The following is a 16,736-nucleotide window of genomic DNA, read 5'->3' as shown; positions in this document are numbered from 1 at the left end:
CAGTCCCAGCCTATGTACCGAAGACCACTCGGTCAGTTGGATGGTGAGCAATGAGATATCTGTAGGTAAAGGTCGAGAGGATTACAAATATATCTCCGAAAAGGACGCTCGACTTGGGCGACAAGGACTAATATCCAATTAATCAATGATTTAGGGTTTACGGCGTGGCGGGGTATACGGTACCCGTGGGCCGTGGGGGCGGGGAAAGTTCGTAGGTTCGTTATGCATTGTCGGGAGCGTTGTGTGTCAGGTTGCTGGTTGAATGTCACATAGGAGGGGGGGCGGGAAGTCCAGGCCTCTGCATGTCGACATGTCCGAGGACATACTGGGAGTGCGTGTACTTTGTACGGAGGTGTTACTAACATAAAAAGAAGTCTAATTGGGGTAATGATTTGCGGCTTTTGTGGGCAGGGGTGAGGACTGATGAGGATGAGAGATCGGTGGAAAGTGGTAGGATGAGACGTAGGTATAGCTCGATCGGATTGTGGGACATGTGTTATGGGTGTGGGCGGGGTGTGTGTTTGTCGTGCAGTGCAAACCATGTGGCAGCCGTCGGATTGGACGTCCGGGCGGGCACGTGGCCATGTAAAGGGCTAAACTGGTGTGTGTGAATTGCGACATTATTAGTAATGGAGGATTCCAAGGAGATAAGAGGGGAAATCGCGGACAGGTGGCTCCCTGGCGGAATCGGCGGTTTAAAGTGGCGGAATGAACGGTGTTAGTAAGCAAAAACTATCACAAATACACATACAAATCGTTGTACTCTTGATGCTCAGAGGGGAATTTGCGGGTGAATAACCCACACACACACTTCCTCACCATGTGAGTAGGTGTGTAAAGCTGGTCGCTGCGCCCAAGTAGGAAGGAGAGGGTGGCTGTGTAAGTATTTGGAAGGATCTTGGTATTGCTATTCAGTAAGGGGTGCTTTTTTAACAACGTTCGTTCCTGGAATGGAAAGATGAAATACGAGCCTGAAATGGAAAGTGCAAAAACCGCTTTCGTCATTGAGAGGTGAAATTTCGCCTCATCCCTTTCCTTCGTCGCGTGGAGTTCGTTAGCTCAGGGGCATGATCGGTGGGGATTGGGCGTCTATTTTAGACCTAAAGGTGGGAGGAATTATTCCGCACCTCTACTTTGGCTGTCGACTAAATTATATATCACTTTGTTCACCGATTGGAATTCGCGGTCTAATACAATCGACAGTTGATGGAATCAATAATATTCAATTGAAGTCTATCGGGGTTCTGAAGTTGCACTAGTCAACCACCCTTTGGCTCGAAAGAACGTGCGCCAGAAAAAAAAATCATTTTGGATTTTCATCTGGTTTTTCTTTTCTTTTTTTATTCTAGGGCCCCGCGTGCGATGAGGCCACGAGTGTTAGAAACACTGACGATGACGACATGCTACAAACGAAACAGTTAAGGGCAAGCCAACACAGCAAGCAATCGTCCCCCTCCTCAAACCCTCATCTTCTCTCTCTCTCTCTCCTCCCACCGGCGACAGAGCTGCGCTCGTCACCTCAAGTCCCACACATTATATGAGTACTACCATCTTTGGATCGATGACATTCACGGATCGAGTCTGGAACCGGATGCAAAAAATGGGAAATACTCATCTTCATTCTCATTCTCCTCCTTCACATCTTACTTGGAACAACTCCGCTCACAGCAACAACAACAACAGCAGCAGCAACAGCAACCATCATCATTTCGTACTTCATTTGGGTTCATCAACCACTTCTTCTACCTTCGCCGATTCTTCTATAACAAGCGCACATTACACCCTCTCTCTCTCTTGTCTCGTCCTTCTCGCTCTCAACCTACATAGGTATATGACAAGGACACTAGCCGACTCTTCTGCTTCCCCATCATCCTCCGCCATCGCTACTGCTACTATCCTCTTTGGTCCCTCTTCATGTTCTCACCTTGAGCCTCATGAACCTTCCGACGCCTGTCTCACATTATCGTCATCCCCAACAAAACTTACTCCCACTTTGCTTTCTCTCCCCACTTCTACCTCTTCCAACAAACCTACTACAACAATGACGACTTCTCTACTCTCACTTCCTTCTTCCGCTACTCCTTCCACTGCTGCTGTATCCGCAAAGTCACGAGTTTTACCCAAACAACCTTCACGTCGATCTAACACTCTGACTAACGTACCTCTCATCTCTTCCTCCTCGTACAGCGGTCACACCTCCCCTTCTTCGCCTTCATCTTCCGATGGTGGTCAGCTTGCAACAGCGGCGGGAACTTCAACCTACGTTCCCACAGCCACGACTTCGCGTCAACACAAACGTGCCTACCATGACCACTACCCAACTCGGCACTCCCATTCCCGTAGCCCCGGCCCCCGTCCTTTCGCCTTTTCCTCATCCTCAAAACCTCTTTTTAACCTATCTTCACTGCCACCTTCATACTATTCCAATGTTTCATCCTCACTCTCAAACAAAAACTTGGAGCATCTACCCTCCAAAAACAAAAGTAAAATCACTACCACTGGTTTCTCACTCTCATCATCTAGTGCATCTCGACCTAATTCACCTCCAACCCTCGCTTTGTCATCAGCTTCTTCCACTTCTTCGTCATCCGGTTCGTCATCCGATTCATCAGAAGAAGGCGGAGATGCGATGGAAGGGGGAAACCATTTCACGGCAAGTTCTGCTGGACCTCGTTATCATTCAGTAACAGGACCATTGAAAAGTACAAGGCGAAGTGAGGGTCACATTGGTATGCGTAAAACTCTAGCAAATGTTTCGACCGCAAACTCAGGGATGGTGGGAACAGGTCTCAGTTCAGGGTCGGGAATCGGCCGAAAAGTCGCAGACTCGTTGCAGCTGTTTCGTGAAACGGCTGGCGGATCCTCTGGTGTTTCTGGTGCGGGTGCGGGTGTTAACCCTGCTTCTGGATCTGGATCTGGATCTGGGTCTGTGATTCGTTCCAGTTCTGCGATTGGCTCGGGTTATTTGACTGCTGGCACTGATGTTTCTCGTACGAATTCTACGGCACCTACTGCAAGTGCGAAATTGGGTTCGGTTATAGGTGAGACTCTTGTGCTTGGCGGGGCCACGGCAGATGGAGGACCTGGCGTTTCTCGTTCGAAATCGAAGAACCTCAAAGGACGCTCGCCTGGAGCTTTCAGTCATCTTAAAGGCGGTGGTAAGGAAGAAGAGGAAGAGGAAGAGATTGGGGGGACGGTATTTGTGAAGAGACAGGCTTGGCCTGAGAGGGAGTCAGTAATGCTGAAAATGGGTTCCAAACGACAACAAATCGCGCCTCCGCCTTCCTCTTCGCATCTGGTGTCGGGATCGGAGTGGAGCGTTGATCGTGGAGTGTTGGGTGGTGTGAACGCGGATCGAGGGAGACTTATGGAGAGGGGATGTCGACCTTCGATTCCCCCTCGCTGTACCCCCCCTGTTGCTGATGTTCCGAGTGCGCGTGCAGGTACCGCCTTTCGAGTATCGGGATCGGCGTCAAGGTCGAGGTCGGGGTCGGGGTCGGGGAAGCGTAATGATGAAGGTGAGTTAATATCGTCGTCTCGTTTGGCTTCTTATTGGATTGTTGCTCTGGAAGAACTACCTTTTTTGTTCTATCCGACCTTCCTCGATATCGCGTGTGCACGAGAAGCGTTATCATTGACTTTGTTGCTGTTCCTGATAACATTCAACGTCTTGATCTCCTTTATGTTTTCGGCATCCCACCCCCTAATTTGATCTCACATTGTTTCGAACTGAAACTGAAATTCCTTTCCCTTTGCTTGGATGCATGGCATTTGTATGGTAATTCTAATTTTGTTTCTATTTTTTTAATCAGACACGACGGTTACGATTCCCGATCGCTACAACCACCATTACCGCAATAGGGATGACGATGGCGATAGAGTCGACTCGGAGGTTGACCGCAAGTTGCAGGCACGGGTGCAGACGCCTACCGCTTCCCCGACTCAGTTGCCGCCTTCTACGGGAGCCGCATCTGATGGTATGACGTCGAGATGGCCTAGAGGTGTGGCGGGGGGATCCGGATCGTCCGGTGGGCTTAGGAACAAGTCCAAGTCCAAGTCCAAGTCCAAGTCGAGAGGACCTACGCCTCCACCTTTCCACCTTATACAACCGCATTCAACAATCACACCATTACCGTTGTCTCAGTCGCAATCGCAATCGCAATCGCAACCTCAATCTCGTTCGTCCAGCGCAAGAATACAACCCTCCCCTGGCATATTGTTGGAACCAGTCCTACGGCTAGCTCTTTATCAACTTCCCCTTCCCTTTCGAATTTCCCTTCACACCCTAGCACTGATTCCTACCTTTCCCCCTCCACTGCCACAACAACCGAAAATGAACGATCACCTCCGAGGAGGAAGTCTTTGCTGCGGCCATCGAAATCGAGATCTGTGATCGGAGGAAAAATCCTTGACGACTCTGTCGTAACTTTTGGGAAGAGTGGTGAAGGTGTTGGAGTTGAGGAACCTGCTGCGTTAAGTTCTGGGTGGGACACCGCTAGTACGACAACGCCTAGCGTCAGTGATACGGAAGACGAGGATTATGATGAGGAGGATGATGAAGATTATGATGAAGGTGAGGAAATGTACGAAGGTGATGGGGATGACAGGGTGAGAAGGGATGCCACGGTCCCAGGTGCGGATGGGTATGTTCGAAGCGGGCGCAAGGTTGAGGGAAGGAGGATGATGAGTGATGACGCGCTCAGTTTGAATCTTGGTCGACGTGGGGAGATGTCGAGTACGCCTACGATGACTGGGAGGGACGCTGAAGGTTATCGCCGCCATCATCATCTTCATCGATATGAGTTTCCTACTCGTGTTCCCTCTGCGGAATTTGGAGGCCGTGCATGGAGGGATGCGGAGGAGATGGAGGAGGATGGTAGTGGAAGTTCTGGGAATGGTGTTGGAGAGCTGATGACACCGCAGAGTCCAAGGCTACCTCATGTTCCTTTGAAACCCTTCAGGAACCAGGTAGGTGGGCATAGCGCGATATACAAGTTTACCAAGAGAGCCGTATGTAAGGTGAGTGGGGGATGTTGTGGTGCTTTGGTCTATCGAGGTTGACGACCATGCTTTTTGTGGTGTTTCTCGTGCTGTCGTGGATGATTCTCTTGTCGTCTCGTTCATTCCTTTTCCAGCCTCTCGTCTCGAGGGAAAACCTCTTCTACGAGGCCGTAGAGCGGGAGTCACCCGAGCTCCTGGACTTTATCCCCCGATATCTTGGTGTGATGCTCGTTAACTACAGACGAGTTCGGAAGGGGTCCCATTTGCACAATCCTTCGGCCGCAATTCAGGATTCTGAGGAGAAAGGGGATGGGATGGGGATGGGGAATGCTAGGGTCCAACAACATCAATATCAGCATCGCCGTGCCACTCCCCCAAGGACTCCTACAGGTGAGCTGACGCAGCCATCTTCCGGAGAGAGCACGCCTGCTCCTGGGCCTGGAAGTCCCGTCATCCCAGTTGATCATCTTTCCCTCACTGAATCTGGGGATCGAGTGGGTTTGAAACCCGCTCTGCGCAAGTTTGCGACGACCGCTGGTGGCACGGGGAGCGGGATCAGGCACGAGTCTGCTGTGCCGAGTCGTAACAAATCCCCAGTCATGCCCACCAGCCAGAGTTTTGGAGGCGGACGTGCTCGAGCTGCCAGTTCGGGGATGGTAGTGGGTCGGTCTGCCATGTCGTCTGTTCGCGAAGGTGGATCGAAGACGGACACGGACACGGATGATGAATTTCCTGAGGTTGAGCTTGACAGGAATCAGCATATTATTCCTAGGTGGATGTTACGTGGTGCTGCCTCTATTTCGGGTGGCTCCGCGTCGTTATCGAATTCTTTCATGACTGCTAGGATCGGATTGAGGCGCGGTGGAGGGAGGAGAGGATTTGAGAGTGGGACTGCTTCGTCTCCTGATTTGTCGACCTATGGGTATGGATATGAGTTGGGGTTGAGGAGAAGTTTGAGGAGTTTAGAGGGGGCGAGTTCGTCGTCACAAGGGTTTGTGTCGAGTCCTTTGGCGAGGAGTGCGATTCTTGACGAAGGGAAGGGGACCAGTGAAGCGATTGCGGCGAATGGGCGTGCCATTGATGGTCTTCCTACTGCGTCCAGCAGTTCTCCACAGGATCGTGCGTTTGCTCCGACGTTTTCCTCTGCTCCCATAACTCCTGTCTTGACGACCATGCCGAGACCTCTTCCTACTGCAATTCAAATGACACACGAAATTCCTACGCCTTTACCCGCGCTCGGTGATAGTTTCACCCAATCATGGCACGAAGATCTTCGTTGCACTGGGTTGGGAGGAGGGATCGGATCGACGGTTGTGAACACAAAGTTGAAGGATCATGTCTTTGGAGCGATCTTGAAGAAGTTTTCGAGACGTCAGGCGTTGGGATACGGGGGTCATTTGCATCCACATTCTCCTCCACATTCATATCAGTCCCAATTGCTTTGCCATTTGTCGAGGACGGAAGACGAGGGGGAGAGGGAGAGAAGGCGGCGGCATTCTGGATGTGGGTTTTCGCCCGGCGGTAGTGCCAGAAGGAGACGGATTGTTTCGATGTCCCCTGGAGGTAGGGGCGTGAACGGTGAGAGGTCGGTCGGGGAGGTGGTTTCTACCCCTTCGACGTCGTGTGGAGAGGACCAGGATGCAAGGACTATTGCTCATGCTGCTGATGGGGTTCACGAAGAGGAAGAGGAAAAGGAAAGTCGGCTCCGAAGGGTGCGGAGTGAGAGCGCCATTCCTTCTCGGTCGAAGATGGGAACGGACAAGACCTCGCCCATTAATTCCCCCATCGGCGTCGGATATGCTTCCCCGCCCGTTGCTGGTGCTGCTGTTGCCAGGTATGGCTCAATGTCCCGAACGGGGAGTTTTGGCGACGACACCGGGGTCATGTCGAGCTCTTCGTCACATTCGAATGGTGTGACGGAGACGGAGGTGCACCATGGTCTTTTTGGGCGGGATATTCGAAGGAGCAGGAGTCGAAGCGTCGATGAGGGTCTGCAGAGAAGGCCTTTGCCTCCCAATCATGAGAGTTTTTTGGCATCGTTGACTATACCTGAAAAGGAAGAGTCGTGCGATCGCTTGCCCCTTGACGCGGATATCGCGTATGCCACCGATATTGGGTATCGTGCTGTTGACGATAACCTTCGCCAACTGCGTCACCAGATCTCGACGCAGGGTCTCAGACAATCCTCCTTCCAGTCACATTCACTCACCCCACCAATCGGATCATTTAGAACAGGTTCCCCTGCGAGACCCTTGATTCACCACGATGGTGCCGGTGATAACGGTGAGGGACACCCTAGTGGAACCACGCGTCAGGAGCACTTTATCCTAATGGAAGATCTCACGGGTCGCTTGAAGTATCCCTGCGTGCTGGATCTCAAGATGGGCACGAGGCAATATGGGATCGATGCGACCGCTGCGAAGAAGAAAAGTCAGAGGAAGAAATGCGACCGGACGACGAGTAGGACGCTGGGCGTTAGGGCATGTGGTAAACAGGTGAGTTGAAGGAAAGGAAAGAGGTGTGGTCGTGTGCACTTCTTTTCTTATCGACACTGGCGAGCATCAGCTGACTAGTTTTTCTTCCCTCTTCATCGCCTCTTTTCGGTGCAATCTTTCCTTTTTCTGACGGTGGTTAAATTGCTCTATCTGGGGCATTCAAACTTGGAATCGGCTAAATCGACTTTTTGGTGCCGGCGTTTCATATCTAATCTATCCCACTCGTTCAACTGCGGGCGATCCTCCAATTTCCAATGACTGCGTTGATTTTGCTATAATTGTGTTGCTGGTGGTGGTCTTTCTTCACCTCAGGTGTGGAACCACGTCTCGCAATCCTACGTCACGCAGGACAAATACGTTGGCCGGGATACCCGCACGGAGGACTTCCCCTGCGATCTTGCCAGGTTCTTCTCCGATGGGGAACGTCTTCTCGTATACCATATCCCTGTCTTGCTTCACAAGCTTTATCGCTTGGCCAAGATCATCAATAGACTAAAAGGATATCGGTTCTATGGCTGCAGCCTGTTATTCATATACGATGGCGACCATGAAACGCAGGAGACGTACCGGAAAGCTTTGTCTGAGTCTCCTGGCTCTTCGCATGCCAAAACGAAGAGGAGTGATTCTGTCGGGAGACAAATATCTCGGGAGTCGAATCATGACAAGGCGCAACATCCGAATCGACCGAGTCTCCGACGGACTTTGAGTGAGGATTTACATGCTGGACATGCTGCTGCCCGACATTCCCGACAACATCCCCGTGGTTGGAAGAAGCGGGGCGAGATCAATATTCGGATTGTTGACTTTGCGCATACGACAACTGGGCGGGACTTTGTCGTTGTACCGCCAACTCCGCCTACCTCGATGAAGGATGCCAGTGTTGCCAGCGCCAGTAGTAATGGTTTGCAGCCACCTCCTCCTTCGCCCTTCCCGCGACCTTCTTCCGGTGCTTCTGTTGAGCGCACTGAGAGCGTACGTCCAGATGTGGAGAAGAAGCCTCCAGGGTATTATACCGACGTCGATCCCGAGACAGGACTCATTCGTGCTCGGTTCCCGCCACATCGTTTGGAACGTCCCGATCTTGGGTTTATCTTTGGTTTGAAGAACTTGTCCGAATCTCTTGAGCGAATTTGGGAGGAGGAGCGTTCGAGACGGGCGAGACAGATTAGGGAGGGGGCGGTTGACGTCGAGCCCCTTGAAAGATTGAATACGGAGTATGGGAAGGTTGTCTTCGAGAGTATCTTCCAGGGTGAAGATGAGGATCCTGGTAATTTCTCGACCTGAATCGGCGCGAGTAATTTGTCTTTTTAATCATGTTAACTTTTTTTTTCCATTCCTGAGCATTCCACCCCCCGTTCATATCCCCAAACACGATTGTTCACTATGCTTTCACTGACCGCTCTGTTGTCATTGTCCGAGCCAGCTGTCATGTCTTTGTTCATTTTCCTGCATTACCACGCATTAACTACTCACTGACACTGATTTGCTTTATTATTGCTATGGTTGGTCATACATAATTCTCTCGTGAACTTTTCGATTCCATCCCCATCCCTGATCCTGGTCCGCAACCGTTCCCTTCTGATGCGTCTGCGCTTGTGCCCCCCCCCCCCCCCCTTCCGTCAACATATGTCTCATTTTTGCATCGCATGTGTCCTTACACCACAGGCCCGGAACTATTTGGGATTCAACGAAAAGTGATTCGTACTAATCAGTTGTGTCGGTAATGCTGCGTGTGTAAGAACAAAAAAATTATGTGTACCAGAAGTCATGCACGCATATATGGTAAGCGCATAGTCAGGAATTACATCGGGATCCCGGCACACGCGCTCACATGCACGAACATATGGAATGGAACTGTGGATACCGGCTTCATTATGCATGAGGCCTCAGAACTGCATTGTGTATCTATAAGAATGCGCACGAGTACATGTCTGTTAGGCAAATTACGACTAGCATTATTTCCGCCAACTATTCTCCTAGTGTGATGCCTTTGCATGTAGACAGGCGAACCAGCCTCTATTGGAATATGCCCCTGCGCGGCCCCCTGTAGACAATGAAGAAAAAGACAACGAACTTTTACTCCATGAGGGAAGAACTGCATGAGGTCAATTTTTTTTTGCCCACTCACGCGCTGAGTCCCCGGGCCGAAGAATGAGAATTGCCTGCAAGTTAGTGCATGGGCGTACGTTGTTTCGCTCCTGATGTGCTGGGAGCCTGGGGAAGTATATGCACGGTCTTTTTGTTGAGCAGAATTATTGCATGAGATACGGCGAATTATTTCAGATATATATGGGTTCGTTCACGATCCCAAATCCACGCCTGGGAGACGACAACAAGTTTCCTCATACATGTGGTAATGGGATGAAGAAGGCAAATGTGACGAGCCGAGTCTGAAATGCAACTGAAAAATGAACTCACCAAAGGCTAAAAGGCAGTCATATAAACGTGAATGTGACGGTTTTTCAAATTTGTTGAGTAGGGCCATTCTGTTTCCGGCGCTGTGTATCTCTTTGACCGTAGACTGCATACTGTAAGTTTCTCATTTTTGGATTGCATCAATCAAAAAGCTGTTCTGATCAATGATTGCTCGATCAGAGGCCATGTTGCATTCACCATTTTAGGCAATTCCGCTCAGGTGGCAGTGTCACCTCGGAGAATTAAAATCATCTGCGCTTCCCCTGAGAGCAACGGCGGACTTGCTTCCGCCCTGAAGTTCGGGCCACCGGTTCAACCACTCCTGGTTCTGTTCTCGACTACTTTACCTACTCTCTCTGGCCCAGCGCATACACAAGTGGAAGAACAAGGATATGTCTCACTCTCCAGCCCCTGAGAACTGGAAACCGAAAGCGGGTAGACACGGCGTCCAACCTGGGCCATCATTGCTACGGGCGCTCGGAGTTGAAGGGGCGCCAGATCCATTGGAGGATTTCTACTCGTTTAAATGCACGTATGCGATCTTGTTCTTTTGAAACATCATATGTGTGTGTCAGAGAGAGGGCCTTGAGCTTTGTTCACCTTGCTAGATCAGTTCAAGCCTGGTTCAGACGACTCGACTCGGCCTGGGAAGATTGGGTTTATGCAACATAAACCGGATGGGAAGACTGCGTTTAAGATGGAGCGTACGAATGCTCAGGTGAGTTGTGCGTGTGTATGTGTGTATGTGTTGCGTAGTTTATTTGGAGTGTGTTACTGTCATGGCCGGGGTAGAACCCTTGGAAGAGAATGCGCGCTAATGACGATTCCTTTTTATTGCTTATCTGAATACAGAACGAACGACACTTGTTCAACGTGCAACAGCAAGTGAAGGAATGGGAATGTGTGCTCATATATGACGAGGAGACCGGGGTACGATCCCACATATGGGTTTCTTCTATTTGTTGTTATCACACGTTGATTTCGATTGAACGTTCATCCTTCCCAATTTAACTTCTCCGTAGACATTCACGCTAGAACGCCTTGAGAGTCATATGCATATAACGTACGATAGGTCTGGAACGCGCGCCGCACGGGAGGCTGGGGCCGCCGCCACCTCGGCGCCTAGTCCTCCCGTTGCGGCTTCTGGTGTCCCCAATGGCCGACAAAATGCCCCTAGTACGAAATCATCATCGACTCCTATGCCACGAGCGATGATCCCCATGACCTCAACGGCAAACGGCCATGATATTGATGAGGAGGAGGAAGAGGAAGAGGAAGAAGAGAAGCCACTTGCCACCGTTGTCACTCTTCCCACCCAGCAGAAGGTTCCCCCTCCGAATAACAACAAAGCCGCTGCGCGACCGAAAATATCTCTAACCAAGATCGATCAAGAAACACCCGAAATAGAAGAACTCCTAGATATCTCCAATCCAGTGCTCGTTGGCCCTACCGCCTCCACCACCATCATCACCACGAAACCGCGTCCACGGCCGAAACCATTAATATCGAAACAGGAGAAGTCGCAACCATCCGAAATCATCTCGTTAGGAACTCTCAATGCACCAGCTCCGAAACAAAACGGCCCGCTGTCGTTACCAACTTCGAGCGCGTCATCCACATCGAAACCATCTACCCCTGTTCCTCCGTTCACATCAACCCCCACTCAGTTCAGCTTCCCTCAGTATAGTACGCAACAGGATGATGAAGAGGAAGAGGAAGAAGAGGAAGAAGATATGGAAGAAGCTGCTGTACTGCAGCAGCAGCCGCAGCAACAGCATCGACAGCCACCTCCTCATCTTGCATCTTTATACGTGCATGATTCTGCGAGTGACTCGGATAGCGACAAGCCCGAAGAAGAGTTCGATTTCCTTGCGGATGCATTTGGGCAAGATGACCCTGCACCTTCTGCCTCAGCCCAACCGGGTTCAGGCCCTGGTAGGAGAATCATGAGTCTAAATCGTCTTGCTGGAGGTGGGCCTAATCGCTTCCTTCCATTTCCAATGCTTTCTCAGCTTTAAACTAATCGCCACAATGCTAATGATAGGGCAAGAAGAGGAAGAGAGCTCTAGTGATGAATCAGACTGAGTTCTTTCCGAGTATCCCTTCCTTCCTCACTATTGACATCTGACCCCCATTGGATTTTCGCGATGTGCAGGCCAACATCGTACATCCGCCTCGCTGTATGTATATTTCGAATCCCTTATTGTTACCCATCCAAAACGGGACAACCCCAAGTTGTAACAAGTAATCACACCACGATAGCAAAATCGCACAGAATAATATTACGCATCCTTCTACATGCCAAATCGAGTGCTTCCTGCCCCTTGGACTATTCGACTCAAGCATTAGTACGGGTTTGGGACGATTGAGCGTCTTGTGTTGCTTGCAGGGATCTCTCCCGATCCAATGACTTTGAGTCCAGCCCCAGCTCCTCTGGCAACGTGCGCCCACCAGGAGCGGGAGTGGGCTAAGACGAATCCGTTGAGGTGGATGACATTAAGCTCATCATGAGTGAGCTTGCCTGATCAGGAGACAGGAGTGTGGACGTCGTGAATGGAAGAATGCCATTACCAGCATCCGATGGAATCGAAGGCGCAGGAGATGGTGCGGAGGTAATGGTGGGAGTAGAACTGGTTCCACTTCCACTGGATGTTGGTATGTCTGTGTTTGTCGGTGGAGCGGAAGGAGTGCTGATGGGACCAGGAGTGCTGGGGATGGTGGTTTCACCAGCACCACTGCCAGCGGTGCTGTTATTAAAAAGCGCCTCAGAAAGCGCCTCAGGTTGTGTGTCGATGAATGCTCCCGTAGGGCCGGCGACGATGGATCCTGAGAACTGATGTGTGAGGTCTTGGAGAAGTGGTTGGGATGTATTAGTGATGTAAAGATACACGAGACCGTTAATGCCATTGGGGACTATGCACTGGTCGAAGGGGAGAGCGATAGCCATGGGTGCACCACCAAGCATCATCTGACACGTAAGATTCTGAACGAACCATTGTGTCAGAACATAACGGGGAGAGGTATTGCGGCGGACTTACGGTAGTCAAAGGAGAATTATCAATAGCAGGGGAAGAGAACGTCAATTTCGTTCCGGGACCAACCGTGCCATTGCTTGTAACAGTGAGAACAGGATTTGCTGCAAGAAAGGAAGGCATAAATATCGATAGTGCCTAACAACATTATCTACTTGCCTGGTATGCCCAGGTCACACCCGGAGATGAACGGCCCAGCCATAGCAAGAACTTGTGAAGGGCTCAAAGCCATATCAAACGCAGCCGCTATGCTGGACCCTCTATTGAGTACGTTGAGAATTGACTGATGCCGAGCTTCGATGGTCAAAATTGATGCCGCGACGCTTAGCAACTGAGGTGAGGTGATTAGAGAAGCGGCTCCAAGGTAAGCAGAAACTCCAACGTTCTCGACAAGTCGAGCAACGGCAGCCATGGTTTTCACGTTTGTGAGGGCAGAGGTGAAGTCGAATTGGCATGAAGATATGGGCGTTCCTCCCAACGATGTTATTGCCCCCTACAGCGGGGTCAGGATGGAAGATGAGGGTCGCTGAACGATGAACTAACCTCCAATGCGGTTGTGTGAGATGCCTCGTCGCCTCGGATCGTCATGAATTGCTGAACCGGGATGTCGGCGGAGTTGAATCCAGCGTTCGTGAAGTCGCTGGGTTGGAACTTGGCAAGAGCCTGTTGATAGAATGCAGTCTCAAGCTGCTCCAGAACATGTGCGAATTCTATCCGTATGATCAGGACACGCTAGTCAACTCGGCTAAGATAGCCAAAGGACTCACGAAGTGCAAGCAATGTGGATTTATCGTCACGCCTTAGAACTGGCACGGCCAGTACACTCAAAGGAATAAGAATGGAGGCAAAGAAGAAAGAACGCATATTTGAAGAAAAGGAAAGACAAATTCACGACCGGTCGTTGTGTACTAGAAAGGAGTATCCCAGATACTCCGTAGGCCAGCCTAAAGGAACCTGATGGAATGGAGCATGAGGTCAATGTTCAGGTCTCGATGCGCCTGACCTACTCACGAAGCTATAAACAACAAACGAACAAAGAGACGAGGGGAGAGGGAGGAAGACGCGAAAGACGGATGCCGCCATAAAGCTTAAGTTAGAGGATCGAGGCCGTGACTGTTCCCACGGCTACCATCACTCTCTCCTAAAAGTCAAGGAGATGATCACTGAAGCGATCAGAACATTAAACAAAGCACGATAGAATTGAAAGCCTCCATGAAAGGCATATCCAGAGCTACATCTACAAACGCCGGACCATCTCCGGACACAGATCTCCGATTTTTCGTGCTCCTACATTGACGGTTGCAGTCAAATAAGCCGCAGATCTGTATCCCAAGTAATCTTACCTAGCAGTCGCATCCCTCGTTCTATTTCATCGCGCATGACTAATGGAAACCACCCGGGTAAATATTATGGTGATGAATGAGAACTAGGCAAGTTGCACTGACTTGCGACAGCCTTGACAACCCCAGCCTCCCCTGAGGAAGATAGCCTTTTAGGACGCGTCTCCGATCCCAACTGACCGGAATAAGCCTACCATACGCAGAATTTGCATAAAGGAACGGCCTCCCCATGCCTACCCCTTTTGCGCCGAGACACAGAGCTACGATCAATATCCGATTAGGCAATGGTCAAAACCCACATATGGGGATGGTGCTTGTCACTACCTTTCAAGACATCAGAGCCTCGACGCACCCCCCCATCGATAAAAATATCCATCTTCTCGAACATATCAGGTCTTTCTTGCCGAAGCTCCCATAGAATATCGATGCTCGCAGGTGCACTTACGGTGTCGCAATGAGTGCAACATCCAGTTTCTGAGCCAGGCAAACACTCAACTATGCCAATTGTCGCCCCTGGAAACCTTTGTTACTGGCCACCCGTGTCGCTAACACATGTATATGTCACTTGCCCCATGATTTGAGAGTATAACCCCTTGCGCGCCATGTTCGTATGCAAGCACCACGTCTTCAACACATTGAACGCCCTTGACAATAATTGGCAGCTTTGTAAGAGTCTTCGGAAGGCGAAATGATCTTAGGCCATGGTATTCGAGCAAAAATTAGGATTCACCTTGAGCCACGACATCACCTCCCATCCCAGATTCTCGTCGAAGAATGACCCCAAACCCCGTGCGACACCCAGTTCTGCATCGTTCTTTAGTAGAAGCTAGTCAGGCCTCCCTCCCTTCTACAATGAAGCCCGACACTAACTGAAACTGCAGCCATGGTGCGCATGTCACTTTCTCGCTTCCCCAATGCGGGGGTATCGGCCGTGAGTATGATTCCCCGAAAGCCCAGCCGTTCTACTTTTCGAACCATCTCTGCTGAGTTTTCATGATTGGGATGAATGTATAACTACCGACGGGACGTCCAGATGCAGAATTTTGAGATGTAGGAACGGTCGACCCTTACCTGAAAGAATAAAGTTTGGTCGGGGCTTTTGACTGCTGCAATTTCTTCGACAGTGCAAGTTGAATTATTGGATACCTTGAGTTTCTTCAGTGACAAGGACGTACACTCAGATTCGGAGGAAGCGCGGGGACGTACACATTGCACAATGCCCGACACAGCCGCACCCCTAGTAATGGGGACTTCACCGTCCGGGCTCCCCAAACCCGCAAGCGCCGCGGGACATACGAATACTGGAAGCGACGTTGGTATACCCAAAAATGTTGTCGAAGTGTCGACGTCACGCGTCTTTCGCAGCCTGGAGAAGACTCGCTCAGTCTAATAGACTATCGAAGGGCTTTAGCGTGACGAACGCTCTGGGACGGAACCAATAGCGACTGTAGGAGCTCAGATTGTTGCGATGACTTGAATCATCCTCAGCCGCACCGGAATAGTACGCCCACGCAGTTTTTGTTAAGACTGTCTCCGCGACATTCTATGACAGCAGTGAGAACAGGGATAATAATTAATCGACAATTGACTCCACGCCTTACCTCAAAGTCATCTAGATTGATCATCTGGTGGATCGGACGTTTATTCTTGTGCGCGAGCACAATCCGCTGCCCTTCACCCGATTTTATGACAGCATCTTGAGGGACTGTGGGTGCATCGATGTCCCCAAGGCATTGTTCAGGGGTGAGCATAGTAGTAAGGAATCTTTGAGAATGGTGTGCATCAAATATGGCTCTGTTAAATTGACGATTACTAGGAGACCAATGTAGGGGACAGCCGAACCCTGACGTTACATCCTTTGCGGCATTGGAAAGGATAATTGCAGGCCCTCCCGGATGGACGGGGAGGAAGCCCGTCAAGCTTAGAAATGTGAGATCATTTGTCAGAGTAATTCAAGGCTAACTTACTCGTACACCTAGGACTCGCACGAGGAACCATCAAGATTATCCCCCATGAATCAAAGTAACACCCACCTTCCCATGAATGATGACCCACAGGCTGCGCTCAGTTGAGTGTCTCTTCACTTCATCATAGGTATACATACGAGATGTGTTCGAAGGCGAGGCCGGGGCATCCGAATTTACAGCATGTTTCCAATTTTGAGGCGCGTAGATTAAGTAAGAAATCCCGACTAGGCCAGTAGCGCCGAGAATATACTTCCCCAAGTCATACGTAGCGCGATTGTACGTGACTTGAGGACGTGCTTCAGACCGAAAACCGCTCTTATGATACAGAAAGACCTTCTTTCGTATAGCATCTCGAGCCCAGCGCGACAGCGACCAGAGGCCAGTATAAGCTGAGACGCGCATTGCCTCCAGTACATTAATGCTGTTGGTGTCAACTAGAGTGCTCTACGAAATGTATAGGGCTTCGTGTTTACGTAATACAAGGAA

At 50.4% G+C, this 16,736-nt stretch overlaps 5 protein-coding genes across 5 annotated transcripts; 3 read left to right on the top strand and 2 right to left on the bottom strand.

Annotated features, from left to right (window-relative positions):
* Positions 1-1,777: 1,777 nt before the first annotated feature.
* Positions 1,778-2,700, top strand: EI90DRAFT_3039795 (uncharacterized protein). Its single transcript, XM_039058967.1, has one exon. The coding sequence runs from the start codon at positions 2,223-2,225 to the stop codon at positions 2,685-2,687; it is 465 nt and encodes a 154-aa protein (XP_038920822.1). The 5' UTR covers positions 1,778-2,222; the 3' UTR covers positions 2,688-2,700.
* A 2,211-nt stretch (positions 2,701-4,911) lies between these two features.
* EI90DRAFT_2908428 (uncharacterized protein) lies at positions 4,912-8,780 on the top strand (the record flags this gene model as incomplete). The annotated part of the gene is made up of 6 exons (XM_039054323.1): positions 4,912-5,019; positions 5,136-5,450; positions 7,290-7,496; positions 7,809-8,074; positions 8,186-8,391; positions 8,500-8,780. The coding sequence occupies 6 exons, from the start codon at positions 4,912-4,914 to the stop codon at positions 8,778-8,780; spliced, it is 1,383 nt and encodes a 460-aa protein (XP_038920821.1).
* A 1,428-nt stretch (positions 8,781-10,208) lies between these two features.
* Positions 10,209-12,228, top strand: EI90DRAFT_2431971 (uncharacterized protein). Its single transcript, XM_039053020.1, has 6 exons — positions 10,209-10,439; positions 10,520-10,629; positions 10,764-10,841; positions 10,934-11,882; positions 11,956-12,091; positions 12,174-12,228. Exons 1-5 carry the CDS (start codon positions 10,304-10,306, stop codon positions 11,994-11,996), a joined length of 1,314 nt encoding a protein of 437 aa, XP_038920820.1. The 5' UTR covers positions 10,209-10,303; the 3' UTR covers positions 11,997-12,091; positions 12,174-12,228.
* Positions 12,229-12,378: 150 nt separating this feature from the next.
* EI90DRAFT_3118017 (uncharacterized protein) lies at positions 12,379-13,807 on the bottom strand (the record flags this gene model as incomplete). Its single annotated transcript, XM_039063052.1, has 5 exons — positions 12,379-12,894; positions 12,950-13,047; positions 13,121-13,436; positions 13,487-13,653; positions 13,711-13,807. 5 exons carry the CDS (start codon positions 13,805-13,807, stop codon positions 12,379-12,381), a joined length of 1,194 nt encoding a protein of 397 aa, XP_038920819.1.
* A 518-nt stretch (positions 13,808-14,325) lies between these two features.
* On the bottom strand, positions 14,326-16,652 carry EI90DRAFT_2908048 (FMN-dependent dehydrogenase-domain-containing protein; the record flags this gene model as incomplete). Its single annotated transcript, XM_039054307.1, has 12 exons — positions 14,326-14,543; positions 14,608-14,723; positions 14,836-14,957; positions 15,014-15,109; positions 15,148-15,297; positions 15,355-15,429; positions 15,490-15,649; positions 15,705-15,826; positions 15,885-16,077; positions 16,132-16,203; positions 16,251-16,258; positions 16,317-16,652. 12 exons carry the CDS (start codon positions 16,650-16,652, stop codon positions 14,326-14,328), a joined length of 1,668 nt encoding a protein of 555 aa, XP_038920818.1.
* Between the last annotated feature and the right edge of the window lie 84 nt (positions 16,653-16,736).

This window comes from Cantharellus anzutake (assembly GCF_015039405.1).
Source record: "Cantharellus anzutake strain C23 chromosome Unknown EI90scaffold_7, whole genome shotgun sequence".
Classification (NCBI taxonomy): Eukaryota; Fungi; Basidiomycota; class Agaricomycetes; order Cantharellales; family Hydnaceae; genus Cantharellus; species Cantharellus anzutake.
This window is presented reverse-complemented; position numbering and strand designations above follow the sequence as displayed.